The sequence below is a fragment of the Pectinophora gossypiella genome, chromosome 8 (genome assembly GCF_024362695.1).
Source record: "Pectinophora gossypiella chromosome 8, ilPecGoss1.1, whole genome shotgun sequence".
NCBI lineage: Eukaryota > Metazoa > Arthropoda > Insecta > Lepidoptera > Gelechiidae > Pectinophora > Pectinophora gossypiella.
In genome coordinates, this window is record NC_065411.1 from 2,776,041 (window position 1) to 2,793,356 (window position 17,316).

A 17,316-nucleotide genomic window follows, 5' to 3' on the forward strand; every position below is an offset into this window, starting at 1 on the left:
GACAATGATCTGTCCTTCGTTCTGCTTCTGATAAGTTATGTTTTAGAATTTTATTTCATGTTTTGATTGTCCAAAACTATAGTTATCTTATTATACTCAAAATACAAGCAAAATACTAATCGATTCCTCAATTAGTTATTAACGTAGCTTGATCGTTTTTCACAAAATTATGTGACAGAGTGGTAAATTGAAATGCTGTCTCCGATGAAAAGGGCCACTCTGTCACAATATTTTTTGAAATGCGCCTGCAAAGAAAAGTATGTTACCAAGATAAAGAGAACCACTAAATAGTCCTCTACAGACACATCTTTATATGATGTTTTAAAATATTTATTGCCGTTATAATTTTAAAGATGTTAAATCCGATAAATCGAGAAAATGTCTTTTTATTGTCGATAAAAAAGAAGAACGACCCATCTACTTTATTTAGTTAAATAAATAAAAAAAAAGGACCTGTTGCTAAATAACCCTTCATTTGCAGTTGAATCGGGTAAATAATGAAAAAATATTCAGGAAATGGCAACACTAATTTCTAGCTGTCAACAAAATGTAAACAAAACAAATACTAGGTCGTGAAGTGTATTTCTTCACTTCACCAAAATATAATAAAAATCAATTCATAACGTTAACACACTATTAAAAGGATTATGTCGCCTTTATTTATGTTCCAATTTGTACTGTACAGTTTTTGTATTCAGTTATTTACATTGTTTACCTATGTAGTTTACTACAGCGACTTTCTTTCTGTTCAATTTCGTGATGAATTGCTGCCTGAGTACGATTATATTATTGGTAAGTATATTTTTAGATTAATTTAAGTGTAAAGACAATAAATTGTCGAGTTATAGAAAAAAAAATAACCAAGCAGAAAATAACCTAACCTAAATTTTACTTTACCAAGTATTTTAAAAATCATCAGTGTTTATTTTTAATATAAAAAAACAATTGCACTGCTTATTTTTCATTTTGTTTATTCTTCCTAGTATTTGTAGTCAGTCAGCCAGTCATATTAAGGTTCAAAAAGTTTTTCTATGTTCTCTATTTATATTGAAATATTGTTTTTATTTTTTCTTGCAGTTGGATCAGGCACCGCGGGCTCCGTGATAGCCCACAGATTGGCTACAGAAACCAACTATTCCTTTATAGTGCTTGAAGCAGGCAGTAGAAGTCACTTTCTACTCGACATCCCAATAGTGGGCCCTGCTATACACAGGTCTCTTTTTGATTGGCTCTATGAGACTGTACCACAGGATAATGCTTGCTTTGCTATGGAGAATAAGGTTAGCATTTTAAAATTATTTTAAGTACATTAAACTAGAAAGACCTTTCTTTTAAGTTTGGTATGTTATTTCTGAGTTGAATAACAAAATATCTTAGTATTGAAACTGCATACTTAAATAAAAGTACATAGTAATACAAAGTACATTTAGATTTTAGACACATGTGTGCAAAATTTTCCTACTAACTTAGGAAATCACCTGTAATTAACATGAAGTGTCAGGGTGGACTTAATTCTAAATTGTCTCATGTTAGTTTAACGTTTATTTTAAATTATATAACAAATTACATACTTACCAAGAAACATAAACAAACACTAAAATAAATATACAAAAATTAATACTTGCTTTAATTACCTTTGCAGCAATGCCGGCTTCCTCAAGGCAAGATCTTAGGAGGTTCCTCAAAACTGAACAACATGATACACTTTCGAGGTAACACATCACATTATGTCCAATGGTTCCACGGCAAACACACAGAAGTATACATCACAGAACAATTTGACTTCTTAGAGAATAACTTGTTACACCTAGATAGTCTTCAACATGAAAGTGATATTGCCAACGCTATATTAAATGCAAGTAAAGAAATAGGTTTTAATCAGTTAAAGAAGTCTAGTATAGGGTTTTCCAAAAGCAAATTGTCCCAAAAAGATGGTAAAAGATGGTCAATGTCTGACAATTTAGTTGTGTCTGAACATATAGCAACTAATGCTTTAGTAAAAAAAGTAATAATTAAAGACAAACAAGCGTGTGGAGTAGAGTTGCTCCTAGGTAATAATAATAAAAAGATTGTAGCTAAGAAAGGAGTCATCTTGTCCGCAGGTGCTTTTAATAGTCCATCAATTTTACAACGATCTGGTATAGGGCCTTCAAAACTGTTACAATCTCTAAGTATTCCTGTTGTCAAAGATTTGCCTGTAGGTGAAAATTTACAGGACCATATTGGAACCGGTTTAGATTTGGTTTTGCTGCACAAATTCCCGAAAATAGGGGCCCATGATGTTGTAAATCCTGTTAACAGCATCCAATACTTTTTACAAGGCAAAGGTCCTCTAACTACTCCAGGATGTGAAGTCGTAGGTTTTGTTTCCACTAAAAACGAGTCAATGCCTGATTTACAATTCATGGTTCTACCAACAGGCATATCTTCCGACAGAGGAAGTCGTCTTAGAAAAAGTTTAGGAATAATTGACAGTGTATGGAATGAATATTTTGTAAAGATATTTGATAAGTACACTGCGTCCATTGTGCCTATAATACTGCATCCGAAGAGCAAAGGGACAGTTTTTATAAGTAACAAAGACCCGAAAATAGCACCTATTATAGATCCCAAATACTTAAATAAGAAAGAAGACAGAAAGATTCTTATAGAAGGCCTAAAAATGGTCAGGAAATTAGTCGAAACGAAGTCAATGAAAAACATTGAAGCATACATGAATCCTCTTCCATTCCCTGGCTGTGTAGAACACAAAATTTTCTCAGATGATTATTGGGAATGTTACATTAAACATTTGACTTTATCCAGCTACCATCCAGTGGGAACATGCTCTATGGGGTTGCCAGGTAATGCAGTGGTGGACACGAATTTTAAAGTTTTCGGGATAACCAATTTGTATGTAGCGGACGCATCAGTGTTGCCAACTTTACCTAGTGGAAATATCAACGCTGCGGTTGCCATGATGGCTAGCGTATTTTTTGATGAGAATATTAAAACTAGATATGTAGGTGTTTGCCTTAAAAATGATAACTTTAATGAATACTTGTTTAATTTATGTGTTAAAGGTATTAGTGAGTTATGATTAAAGAAATTGAGAGAAAGAGGGTGTCATCTGTGATATTTGAGGCCACAAAATGAAAGGGACAATATTTTTCTAACACTTTATTGAAAGTACATAGTAAGGACACTTCTAAACATGAAATATTTATTGCATGTAGATAGGATATTTTGAGCCTTATGTTTAAAACAACCATTCCATGTTATGACTACAAAAGTTGTAATATTATTGTGATCTTTTAAAGCTCTATTTGAGCTAATACAGATTGATTACTTGAAATATAGATACAAATTAGCAAATGGTATTATTAACTTTATGTAAATAATATGGTAAACACAACATTCCTTGAAATTGGTTTCCTGAATGCCAAAAACCAGTGGAACACAGGGTGTTAAAAACCACATCAAAGCAACACATCTACTACAGCAATATTTGCTATTTGACATTTCTGGACATTGCGCACTTACTTTCATATGCGCAAAGGTCAAATTGCAATATTGTATTTTTTAGATGAATTGCTTCGATGTGGCCTACATAACGTACATCCGAACAGACGTCTGTTCTTAATATGTCCTGGAGCAGGACCGATAGCTAACGCTTATCTAACAAACTTATTTTGTAGGTACAGTCATGAGCAATATAATGTACCCACTTGAGGACTCTGTCGCACTAACATATTTGACATTTAGTGAGACCTACAGTTCAATTTGTCAAAAAAGTTAATGTGACATGGTACCAAAGTGTATACATATTAATGCTCGTGACCGTACCTCCTTACATGATAATAAATATCTCACATCCTCTCCGCTCCGCTTTTGCGCTAGTTCCATTTTTCGTTCCGCTGTACGTATTTTCAATAAAGCTAAGCGGAGCAGAGAGAAGCTTGATTATTTTTTCATGAAGTCTTAATTATGTCTGCTCATTTCGTTTCCGCTCCACTCCTCTTTACCTATCTGGAAACGTCTCTCATATCGTATGGTAAAAGTAGGTATTTCAATTGTTATTGTTACGTTTAAAAAACACTAAGTGCGTTTTCACACTACATCCGATTCCGAGAATGACGGATAGTAGGAAATTACTATGAGATATCGGATGGATGTAGGGCGCAAGCTACCATACAAATAGATCCCTAGTTCTACGATCACTTCGGATACGTCATTTGACGGACTCGGAACGGATAAGAATCGGAGTAGTGTGAAAACGCACTTAGCTCTTATAAAATGTAAGTACCTACATTTGGGTTGTTACATGCCTACTTATACAGGTGTTAATGACATCATAACGAATACTGAGGGGGATGATTCAGACCATGATTCTGAGTTGATATCAAGTGGATTTTCCTGTCGGAAAATTCATGAAAATTTTAGTGTTTTTTTTAATTGTTTAGTCTCATAGTTTTGCGACGGAAAATTCTACTTGATATCAACTTAGAATCATAGTATGAACAATCCCTCAAAGTTTTCTTTACGATGTCACTAACACCCTATATGTTGTTAAATAATTCCTATAGTAGTAAAAATACTTTACGGTACTAGTACTTATTGAAATCATAATTATTAGGTATGTAATAATTGGTGCCATAGAAAACCTTTCTTGTTATTTATTACAAGTTACAGATATTTCCTATTGTTATAGAAAACTGCTAAAAATAAAATGTAGTATTGTTTTAAATGTTTCGTTTCACGTATCTAATAGTTTCCTAACACTAACATAAAAACATTAAAATGACTAGACGCTAAACGTACAAAGATAAACAAACGTAAAATACGATTCACACTAGCTAACTCTGCATTATTAGGTAAGTACATGTGCAATGGAGCCTTAATAATTACCCAGGAGCATTAATAATATATTTATGCATACACTTTAATACCACATCACATTATTTTTTTACAAATTAAACTGTAATTCTCATTAAATGACAAATATGTTAATGCGACAAGGTTCTGAAGTGGGCGGTACATAATATTCCTCATGACTCATGACTACACATTATAAGTGATTAATAATATTGATCAAGAAATGTGGTGGTTGTGTGCCTAGCTGTCGTGTGAAATTTTTGACTTTGGTATCTCCTTAAGCTTGGTGCACACAGAGCCGCAAAAGCGGGATGACCCGAGCGCCAGGTTTTGTATGAAATCGCAAACAAAACCCGACACCCAGGTCAGGTTTTCACGCTTACCGGTTCTGTGTGGAGAAAGCATTACTGATTGAAATTGAAACATTATTTAATTTTATTACAACGGTCACGAGTATTAATATGTACACTTTGAAACCATGCCACATTAACGTTTTTGGCAAATTAAACCGTAAGTCTTATTAAATGTCAAATATGATAGTGCGACAAGGTTCTAAAGTGGGTACAAGATATTGCTCATGACTGTACATACATAAACTCACGAACTCTTCAGGTCTAGATAAGCGGACCCTGTGAAAAAACAGGCTAATACTAAAAAAAAAAAATTGTAAAAATGTTTATTTTTTCATAAGAAATACAGAAAATATGGGTACAATAAAAACCCCACAAAACCTCGGTTTGTGTAGGGAGATGATGATACATAAACTCACGCCTATTTCCCACTGGAGCAGACACGGGGAAAGCAGACTATGAGAATTCCATTTGCTTCGACCCTGACATATTTATTAATTTGTGCTTAAATACACTCGGTCATATACCTACTTGAACTCAATGATAGCGTGTGTATTAAGTCAACTAACTATGTGTGCTCCTATAACATACATACATACATAAACTCACGCCCGTAATCCCTAATGGGGTGGGCAGAGCCACAAGTAATCAAAGACAACTTGCAGCCACTGTTGATACGAAGTCCAAAGATGGATATGATGAACCTTATGGTGATAAGGGATCAGCCTATCGCCCATAACATTAGTCCATCATGTTAGAGGACACAATCCCTCTGTCGGTTTTTACGACATGCCCGGGAAGAGAAGCAGCTGAACGTGTTCTATGTTTTTTATATGCTCCCAGAACAGCATAGAAGCAATAGGAGAATGCTCCTATAAAGCACGTATTAATCAATGTAGACATCGATTGTTCAAACTGGAAGTGTGGAAATCCACTTATTTGACGCTGAAAGGAAAAATGCCATTGAACCAGGTGTTAAGGTTCAAGGTTCTACTTTCGCTTAAGAAGTAACTTAGATATTTTATTTTACTTCGTTAGGTACAATATTACTCAAAATATTTGTTCGATAATTCACGAACTTGCTTTCTAACGAAATAAGGGTTTAAGGCGAGAATGTATGTGTGTATGTACCACATGTATATAACACGTGTATGTATGTATCACGTAGTATATATATATCATGTGTAGGTATGTATCACTTGTGTGTATGTATTACTTGTGGATACGTATCACGTATGTATACATATATCACGTGTACGTATATTATATATCACTTGTGTGTGTGTATCGTGTAAGTATGTATCACGTAGTATATATCACGTGTAAGTATGTATCACGTATGTATATATCACGTGTAGGTACATTATATATCACTCGTGTGATACATACTTACACGAGATACATCTCGTGTAAGTATACATATATCACTTGTGTGTATGTGTCACGTATATATGTATCACTTGTATGAATCGCGTTTTACGACGTAAGACACTCATGGACGGAAGAGATACATCTATTCATCACTAATAGGTATTAGGTACAATTAATACTAATTTTACATGTTCACCAATTCTCTACATTATATCGAAAATTGTGCAATATGAAAAATATATTTATGACAATATTTGTATACATTTAAATATAGTTTTAAACAATCTAGCACTAATTATATGATACTTAATAAATGGGATACTTAATAAATAAAGTATACGCCGTCAAACAACTCTATTTTTAGTTTCGGTGTGAAAAGTAACCGAGGGCAAACTAGTCTCGTTTTTACAAAATTGCAAGTCATATGGTGAATTAGAGGAAATGCCCTTTATAAATAACATGACATAAGCTCACGACTATATCCCAATTGGGGTAGTCAGAGGTACATCCATCTCAAGATGAACTACCCACGCCTCGCCGAGGTTTCTTTACACCAACGTGACAGGTGGTGAGCCATATCGCTTTATAAATAGTTATTTAAAAATAAGAAATATTCGTCCAAAAAGTACGAGACGCCTTCAGCAGCATTCAGAGAATGTATGTACCCAATCGGCTAAAATCGATGTAAGAAATGCAAACTGTATAAGTTGTTCCAAATGTCCACAAATCTTGTCATTATCCTTATGACAATAAGACTAAAATTTTCAATAAATATTAATAATAAATACAATAATTTTGTGCTGAGCAATGCTTACCCAAACGCAGTAACTGCATTCAATAATACTGGACGGAGTGTCTGATAACCCTTTGGTAAATACTTAAAATATTGCCACACAACACATTAAATACATTCTACTAAGTAATTAACATAGTACATTGTACATTTTAATACTGAGCGGTAAAGGTTCATCACGTTCATTTTTACATTTTATTTTTATTAATAACTTACTTAAATTGATTTTGATTTAAACATCGCTTTTAAACTTTCGAAAAGTTTTTAATTTTTTACCCGAGTGCAAGGACAGGGTTATTTAGTGAGCCGTTTTTGAGCAAAAGAAATTACGTAATTGAGACAATAAGTAGGCTTTAAAAGTGTTTTACACAATTCTCATTTTTTTATGTAAATAAATAAGTATTTCAACTACAAAATATCTGTGCAATCTATCTACATTGATTATGTCTTCCAAACATAATTAATTGGACGAAGTTCACAATATTAACAACTTAAAACTCTACAGTATAAAATCTATTCTTTCGCGTAAGCCTTCTGACTAGACTAAAACTCCCCTACTGACCATAATCCCATTGATTCATTATACAAAAATCCCTCCTCTTTCTCAGGACTAATTCCTACTAGAAAAGTAGCTCAGGCCCTTTTATTCAGCTAAAAACTATCGGGTTTTCTATTTCGACGAATATCTACAAAAATATTTTTTCAAAATCTTTCTAAATTCCAAACTCTTCAAATTACCAATCGTGTAACTAAACGCTTACATACAGAGCCGGAAATACGGGACAACAAGGTCAGGATTTTACGTACCGGGATTTTAGGTATAAATCCGCAGCAGCGGACTTGCAGTTTTGGCCAGCCTTAGGCCCCAAACCATGCAACAAGAAGGTATGAGCTGTCTCATTTACTATATTGACAACTTTTATCGTCATCATCACTAATTTAAGAGCCACGCCCTTGGCGCTGTAGCATTCTCCATGCCACTTTTTTAGGGAAACGTAGGGCAGTGGTTTCCCTCTTGCCTTCCGCCCCGGAGTACTATGTCAGACGCGAGTGGGATGGCGCCCAGAGTAGTCTATTTCAAAGCCGTACTAGGACTCCTGTCCTCCGCACCACTTAACTTTTATCGTAATCGAATCAAATCGTTATTATGATCCCGTGTTTCGGTGTTACTTGTCCCGCTTTCCAGGTTCTGTGTACGATAAGAACAATACATTTTTTAAAGCATCGAACCGAAACGCACCGCGCCCGAACGCATGTTATAATTGCCGATACGAATCCGAGCGGCCGAGATAGAGAAGGGTGATAAAATGTTCCTTGAAATTAATTTACAAAGAAACCCTTTTCGTATTATTGCTAATACATATAATATTAAGCATCATGCCTGTATCCTCGAAGCTAGGCAGAGGTGTATAGCATACTACCTATACATTACTCTCGTCGCCAGCTCTATTGCCATTAACCGGGCACTACAAGAAAACCACGTGATATCAATTATCTATGATCCAAACATGAATTCGAACTCATAAATTCGAATTTTGGGATTCGAACCCGATGAATTTTTCGAATACAATTAAGTCACGCGTTGTCAGAACAGGGCAATGACGGTTTCCTGCAGAGCTAACATTGCCCACGTGATAAAATTATCGACCAAAAAATTTTGTTCTATTTGAATGTTTCAATAGTTTGCTTTCTTCCCTAACATGCGTGTCACGTGATTTTGTTCATATTTTGACAGAAGGACATGACTTATTTGGGTATATTAGCACCAATCGACAATTATATCGTCAGAATCGATAAAATGACTGTGACAAAATTTTATCACGATGCGCATTTAGCTCTACTGGTGTATATTTACATTACGTCCTTTACTTAGTCCTAAATGCTAAGGATCGATTACACGCCTCATGGCCCGCATAATGGCAACTACACAAGTCCTATAAAGATCCAACACGAAAAAATCTTACTTGAAACATGAGTCCAGATAGTTGTCCAGCATATCCAGTTGCAGGTCGTCCCAGTCAGTAGGATTCAGCAGGAGATTCGACAGGTCATCCTCCACTATCAGCGGTGGAGGGACTACTGGTTCCACGATCACATTTGCCCCGATATTAGTATCCAATCCCATATCATTAAGGTTGAATTCTGGTAGGTGAAGCGTCACGGCTTGCTCCATATCCGTGTTGTCCATTATTATATTTTGAGGTATGTTTGCTACTGCGATTTTTTCTTCAGATAGTTTTACTTCTACCGGCTTGGCTCCACTCTTCTTCTTCTTATGAGGGCGGTTGGATATGCGCTTATTGCCTTCCAGGTGTGCCAAATCAAGCTTCCAGAAACCTCCCTTCCCTGGTTCATGTTTCGAACGAGCCACTTTGACGAATACCTTGTTCAGAGACAGATTGTGGCGTATGGAGTTCTGTAAGAGACGTTTAGTTAAAAAAAAGTATTCGAATGCACTGCACACGTTGCAAGATTCAAAATTTAATTTGAAAATGTTAAACAGCTGTTAACTTATCTCTTATGTACTACTTAATCGTCGTAAGTTAGTATTTATATGTTCTTCTATCGTGTGGGTTATGAGGTGAATTAATGTGCCTTCCGAAGCACGGATCATCTTACTTCTAGAACAATCAGGTGATCAGCCTGTAATGTCCTAGCCATACTAGGGATCACAAAGTGGTTTTTTTTTTGGGATATGTCCCCACCGGGATTCAAGTATTTGTAGTAATAAATTAAAATTAAAAATGGCTACAACTTGTTTCCACTGTTTCTGAATCTGTCTGCTTCTATAGGGCTATGCCTAAAAGGCATGACGTGTGATTGTCTTTTTTTAAATAAAACCCTGACTACAAAATAATAATTCATATATATTTTTTTATCAATACATCTTAAATAATTCACTTCACAAAACAAGTTTATCTACCTTATCAGTTTACAGAGTTTACCCTTATTAAAACACATAATAACGGGTTCTTACCGCGTTTAAAGCAGGGATATGAGACTCCCGATATTTCGACACTGTTGCAAGTGCCATGATCACTACTAAAATTATGGATGATCTACCTACTCCACTCGAATCTCATCAGTCATCCCGTGATCATGGCACTTGCAACTGTGTCGAAATATCAGGAGTTTCATATCCCTGCTTTAAACGCGGTAAGAACCTGTTTTTATGTGTTTTAATTATGATAATAACCGCGTAAAATTAACACCCCAAGGTGTCATACTGTCTATTATGAACCGTCAATGTCCCATGGTCTCGGTCCTTGAACGGATTAAAACATTGTTTACCCTATTTTTAGTCACTCGTATCCGAACTAAAACGCAATTAAGCCGCAACTAAACCACTCGAGTGTCCGAATCCCACCGCGACACTCCCCATCCCGTAGGCACTTCAGTAATCTATTTAATAATTCCAATTTAGTCCTAATCTTATCACTGCAGATTTACCGTTTATTAGATCAGAGGGTAACTACCTACCTACTACCGAATGTTATCAACTCGCACGCTATGTGTGACTCACATATTTAACTATCATACAATAGCTAGGTAGCTATGTGAAAAAGTATTATTATGTATTCGAACTAGCTCATTGTCAGCATTGAAAATCGATATTAAGTATTAGAATTGGGTAGTAATCCTGGGACGATAAATTATGATTAGATTACTAATTAAAGACAGATCTAAAGGTGACTAAAAAAGAAAAATGTAATAATAAATGCGTCATTTTGCCACGTTTTTCTATGACGTCACAGGTTGCTTTTCATACAAATTTCATAGTAATTTCGTGTTTTAACGTTAAGTAAAAAGTAAATGATTTGACTAGTTGGAAACTACCCAATTGCATATCTAAATTTATTTATAAGTTATTACGCCTTTAAAGCGAAAAGGACTCAAAGATTAATTTTAGTTAGTTTCCGTTTATACCAAATGACAAAATGTGACAAAGTCTATTTTCAATTTTCACTATACTCACGCAATAACCTTTAAAATATCCGTTATCGTTTTCACTGATCAAATTCGACAAGTATTTAAGCACACAGAAAAAAAAACACTAGTAAAATAATAATAGAACATGAGAAGCTCACCTGCCACGTCGGATCGGCGTTCCTGTAGTACTTGAAGTTGTCACGAATCCACGAGTAAATGGCCGACAACGTCATCTTGTCGTTGTTATACCTCATCGCCATGCAGATGAGCGTACTGTACGAGTACGGAGGCTTCTTCTCACTGTCCCTCTGATACTCCTCCTTATTCTCCATAAAGTCCTTCTGGCATTTCGAGATAGTCTGATTAAACTTCTGCAGTCTTGTATTGGCTGGCGGAGACTTCACAGGAGGGTTCGGAGACATTGGCAAGATAGGAAACTGGGGTACTGACATTATATTCGTAATATTCTGCAGCCATGTTAGATTCGTCAAGTCCGTCTCTGGCTCTTCGTCGACCGCCATCTTCTCGGGCTTGTGTTTCGCACGAATCTTCTTTTCCTCCGCTTTCGATTTTGATGCTTCAGATCCATTAGAATCTTGAGTGTGAACCTCTTGTTCGTAAACATACTCGATCTCGACTGTGTGCGAGGATTCGGGAACGGCGTGGTCTACGGCGAAATAGGTACAGTGCTCCGCTTCGCCGTAGAAGTTGATGGAGGTATCCAGCATCTCGCCGGACGCAGGAGACAGACCCGATGTTATGTGCATGGCGAACTACATCTGGAATGACAAAGAAATCTGATGAGTCATTCGTGAATCAGCGCAGTTTCACCACTTCCGCGATATTTTGGTTTAAACCCGCCGTTTGTTCAAAGTAGGTTGTTATTAACTGTTTTGAGTTCGAATGGGATACGAAAGGACCGATTTCTTGAAAGGGGAGTGTGAAATTTACCTGAGAGAGTATGGGATGCGGTGGTCAAGATTCAAGATGCCGGACGGCGATCGATCGTGTGGGGCGCGCGGGCGGGCTGACGTCGCGGCGGTCAGTGCCGCCCCGCGCGCCGCTGGCGGGCGGTGGTGGCGGCGTGGTGGTGGTGGCGTCGGTGGCGTGGTGACGTGGGTGGTGGTGGCGTGGTGCGTAGGTCCGCGCAGAACGGCGGCGCGCTCGCTTATGGGCATAAACGAGCGGCAGGTGCGCGAACCCCAAACCCCATTGTTCACCATTCACCAAACAGGTGTGTGTCGATCGATATTTTTCCGCCCGCAGGCGGCCCGCATGCTAGATAGCTTCGGACAATTAGTCACGGATATCTTTGCAGCTCTTATCGTCACGGCTGTTGGAGTTGAAGACGTCTGACGGTGCGGGTACTTCCGTCTGATGCGTAATGGTGGTTTCCGCAAACGTACCTACCACGGGAATGACTAGACGAATTTGTGAAGGTTGTACTTCGATTGAAACTGACCTGGCTATCCTTGAGCATACCTAAGTGAGTACTACACTATCCAACATTATATATTACTTATAATAAGGACTTATATATCTATCTACATTTGCTCGGCTAGGGCCTTGAATCCAGTGCAAACACGATGACAGACACGAGGCTCTCAATTTACCGGTAGTGTTTCTCCACTGTCATTGGCAAGTGTTTTCACAAGCGCCCCTGTTTACTCCGTCAGGGTAAGACAACATTTCAAGGTGATGTCGCGGTTTCCCTTCGATTAATGAAAATGTTTAATCGCGGATGAAAGGTTTTCCATGGGTGCAAAGGCGCCGGAAAGTAAACGGTGGGAAAAGTTTATATTAAAGCATTGCGTTTGAAGAAACAGTAACCTTATGGCTTATGAGTCTTTTGCACGGTGACATTATTCTTTTTTATATTCTTCCGAAGGTAGGTAGGTACCTACACATAGGAATACTGTTTAGGTATGAAATCATTGCTAAAGAATGCTCTTAAATTACTTCACTAAGTTGTTCGACTGGGCAAATAACCCCGAGAATTGGCTTTTGGTTTTAAGTGAATTTAGAACGACTTCATCAACCCTTATTTCTTAATAATATATTTTTAATAGAGATCATAACTTGACTGATTAAGTTTGGATACGTAATACGTAATGTTAGAAAGGAAACCTCTGTCGGTTTTTACGACATTCTCGGTAAGAAAAGCGGCTGAACGCTTTACATAGTTAAGTAAGTACTTATTATTTATTCACTCCTAGTCCAACGTGGAAGGAATTTCACTCTCACTTATAACTCGACTAGCGGCAATATACCATGCCTTCCAAAGCACAGCACGACGCTACTTTAAACAATACAAATGACTGCGCAGTTAAAAAGCCCATCATCAAGACAGGAGAACAATGGAAGAGACAAATCACCATGGGTATATTGGAAGCTTAACCAGTAAATTAATGATGGAAAGGTCATTCACCCGGGGTGGAAGGTCTTTGACCGTCTTAACCCGGTAAGTTCTTCGTTTATACCGAAATTTGACACATTTTGTGTCATAAAGATTATGTTATTGTTATTATAGTAAGTTAAGTAGATTATTTTTGTACAGTTCATTTTATAGGAATGGCTGGTTTTTTAATAATGTAAAAAATCGCGGGTTCAAAGTTAGTGTACCTACCTAGGTAAGTATGAAAGAAATCTCAACAATAAAGTAGGCATATTCTAATTAAATACCTACGTAACATCACTAAAAGGAATTTAGCCTACTTCGAATAGGTAGATAGGTAGGTACTCTAAAACATTTAATACTTGAATCTTCAAAAGTAGCTGCATTACGTTACTTACAACATCAATAACCAAATTACAAGCAACTTACATTCTCAGAATATCGAAAGCATATCGTGACGTCATTCAACCCTTCATTCGAGTTTCGACTCAAACGATTGCTCGCTATGTTTTATTTTTTATAGGGACAGCTGTACTGCAATTTGGTAATAAGCATTGCAATAGGGATAGCTAGAAATCGGGACCACCATGCGCCTGGTACGGGAGTCACGAGACGTTCCGCTTCGGTGCGTGTAGTGGACACCTTTATATTTATTTATCGTTGGGGTAAAAATGTAAAATGGCGGGAAACCGAGGCGGGAAACGTGCTTTACGCATTGTTTTCGTTTTTATGCAAAGACTGGCCGAAAAGGGCCTTGTCATTGGCACGCTCCACTCATATTATAAAGAAATATAAAGTATTAAAAAGTGTGTGCTCATTAAAATGTAAAACAAAATAAAAAATGTGCAATTTAAATAGGTAGGGTAGGTAAATTTTGCACATAAATAAATTGATTCACGGTTACCTTCGCAAACCCGGAGCTCAACTGAATTCACCCCTATTGAAGAAGGATAATAAGTATCTAAGTATGTGGATTTGTAGGTACGTTTGTACGTACTTAAAACATTGAATAATGAACTTTATTATCATTATCCCCGGTAGCGGACTTACCATGAGGTATTAATTTATGTAAGTAGATTTCACTACCACAGTTGCCTCGACCATTATAGACGGCGATACGGCTCACCACCGATGGGTGGTGAGCAACAACGTGAACAACGTGATGACGTTGTTCTACCAGGTAAGGTGTAGGTACATATTTTATCTTGGGATCATGAGCTTATGTTATGTAATACCCAACACAGAAAGCCACAAGTTATCAGAAGATAACTTTGTACACCGGCTTGCTTCTCAATCGAGGAGCGCCGCCGCCGGTTCGAACTTGCCTCAATGAGGTATTATAGAGAATTTATCTTAAGTGCAGTGTTCACTAACACAGTTTGCGCGACCATTATACTGTAGTCGACGGTACGGCTCACCACCCATCAAGTTGGTCTAACAGAAGCTCGGTGAGGTGCTCAGTTCATCTTGTGATTGATGTTCCTCTGACTACCCCGGTTGGGATATAGTAGTGAGCATATACATATACATGTTATTATCATTATAAGGGTGCCTCTTCTCCCTACACAATACCACCGCTTCCGCCTCGAGCCGGCGTGAGCAATTTGTCGTCTAACAACATTCAACATTCATTCATTTTCTCTCTTAGTTTTTATCTCTTTCCCGGTCTACTGGAAGAGATTTCTACTAGAAATAAGTTGAAACGTTTGTCTGTCTCGTGTTAATGTAATTGTTTTTATAACCTGTTCTGTGTACGGTCACGAGAAGCAACATGCATACACTTTGGTAAGTACCATGTCATATGATGTTTTTTCACAAATTGCACTGTAAGTCTCACTAAATGTCAAATATGTTAGTGCGACAGAGTCCTAAAGTGGGACCATTATATTGCTCATGACAGTACAATAAACTAACAAGTAAAATAAATAACATTGCGCTTAATGAGAATAGTAATAAAGTTAATTTATCTGTGATATCAGAAAATGTTCGCCTCTTGGTTTGCGCTGCCTAATGCTATTAATTTGCCAAAGTGCACTTGATTGCACTCAAATTAATTATGTTACCTCACGTTTCTATACGTCAATATAACTTGACACCTCCAAGTAGGTACCTATACCGTACAAGGTTATTTTCCCACTAAATACAGGGTGTTAGACATCGTGCTGAATACTGAGGGGGATGATTAAGACTATGATTCTGACTTAATATCAAAAATCAAGATTTTTTGTTTTTTTTTTTTAATTATTTTCAATCCAATACATTTGCGATAGAAAATTCCACTTGATATCAACTCGGAATCATGGTCTGAATCGCCCATCAAAGTTTCCGTTACGATGTCACTAACACCCTGTATAAGTCCACTCAATTTGATGAACCCTCCCTAGTAGACATATTGTACCACTTGTGTAACGGTAATAATAAAACACATGTCGGTGAAACACCTGCTTTAAGGTGGGTGGTTTATTCGCGTTCTAACGACTAGGGGTGGGTTGAGATACGCAATATACCATGGTATTATACTATGCACATAGGAGCTCTTTTTCCACTCCAACCAACTAAACGGATCAACTAGAAACTGTACAACTATTTTTCTTCCGATCGGAACAACTAGTTTTTTCCGTTTAGTTGTTCGGAGTGGAAAAAGGGATAGGAGGTATTGCAAGTGTAACTACGCTAGTTAAAGTTGTGTAACGGCTCAGTATTAGGTATATTCTTCTTTCGTTTGGGTTGTGATGTGAATAACCAACCCCATCAAACGTGGTATCAGGGTTATTATTGAGCCGCCATAGGCCCCTAACATGACTCATGTAACGACTGCGTTCTTACATTAGTAAGTAGTAACCAGGACCAACGGCTTCACGTGCCTTCCGAAACACGGGTCATATCTTACTTTCGGACAATCGGATGATCAGTATGGACTGTCGTAAGCAAACTAGGGATTCATACTCATAAACAGCTTATATACGTCCCACTGCTGGGCACAGGCCTCCCCACAATCAACCGGAGGGGGTTACAAACTAGGGATTACAAAGTGATTTTTGTCACATGTCCCTGTTGCCAGGATTCGGACCCGGGACCTCCAGGGGCCTGTTTCATAAAACTTACAATTGTAAATTACAAAGACAATTTGATGTACATTGCGGAGTGTGTGATCACAAGTATTTTGCAGTTTTATATTAGCTATGTAATGAACACCAAATTGTCGTTGTAATTTACAATTGTAAGTATTATGAAACAGGCCCCCGATCATGAGCCCAACGCTCAACCACTAGACCACGGAGGTAAACAAGTTTGAGTTTCCACTCGATTTCGACCAACAATCCAACAGATAAAAAGAATACTAGCGAATCTGGTAGTCGGGAAAAAAAACAAAAATAATTTATGATCCGAAGTAATAATTATTGCAGTAGTAACGGGAATGAACCTGGTCACCCTATCAAGCCTGCTAGATAGCCGTGTAATTTGGCTGCCGCTTTATTGCCAGTAACTGTGTGCTTAACTACTTTTATTCACAAGCCATACGAGTGCTGGCAAACGCTCAAAAATATACTCAATATAATGCACTAAATGTGACTAAAACTTTTGTCTCGCAAACACACATCGCACTCGTAAACAATACTAAA

The 17,316-nt window shown here is 37.3% G+C and overlaps 2 protein-coding genes across 2 annotated transcripts; one reads left to right on the forward strand and one right to left on the reverse strand.

The window, feature by feature from the left end:
- The first annotated feature begins 553 nt into the window (after positions 1–553).
- Positions 554–4,726, forward strand: LOC126368888 (alcohol dehydrogenase [acceptor]-like). The gene is made up of 3 exons (XM_050013099.1): positions 554–792; positions 1,078–1,280; positions 1,643–4,726. The coding sequence occupies exons 1-3, from the start codon at positions 648–650 to the stop codon at positions 3,077–3,079; spliced, it is 1,785 nt and encodes a 594-aa protein (XP_049869056.1). The 5' UTR covers positions 554–647; the 3' UTR covers positions 3,080–4,726.
- LOC126368947 (forkhead box protein J3-like) lies at positions 3,145–12,391 on the reverse strand. Its single transcript, XM_050013210.1, has 3 exons — positions 12,250–12,391; positions 11,457–12,077; positions 3,145–9,784 (listed from the first exon to the last, which is right to left on the reverse strand). Exons 2-3 carry the CDS (start codon positions 12,063–12,065, stop codon positions 9,329–9,331), a joined length of 1,065 nt encoding a protein of 354 aa, XP_049869167.1. The 5' UTR covers positions 12,066–12,077; positions 12,250–12,391; the 3' UTR covers positions 3,145–9,328.
- Between the last annotated feature and the right edge of the window lie 4,925 nt (positions 12,392–17,316).

Coding starts and splice junctions, on each gene's coding strand:
- LOC126368888 (XM_050013099.1), top strand. CDS start 648: ATGTCGCCTTTATTTATGTTCCAATTTGTACTGTACAGTTTTTGTATT. Junction 793..1,077: donor TGAGTACGATTATATTATTG/GTAAGTATATTT, acceptor TTTTTCTTGCAG/TTGGATCAGGCACCGCGGGC. Junction 1,281..1,642: donor GCTTTGCTATGGAGAATAAG/GTTAGCATTTTA, acceptor TTACCTTTGCAG/CAATGCCGGCTTCCTCAAGG.
- LOC126368947 (XM_050013210.1), bottom strand. CDS start 12,065: ATGCACATAACATCGGGTCTGTCTCCTGCGTCCGGCGAGATGCTGGAT. Junction 9,785..11,456: donor ACGCCGATCCGACGTGGCAG/GTGAGCTTCTCA, acceptor CGTCTCTTACAG/AACTCCATACGCCACAATCT.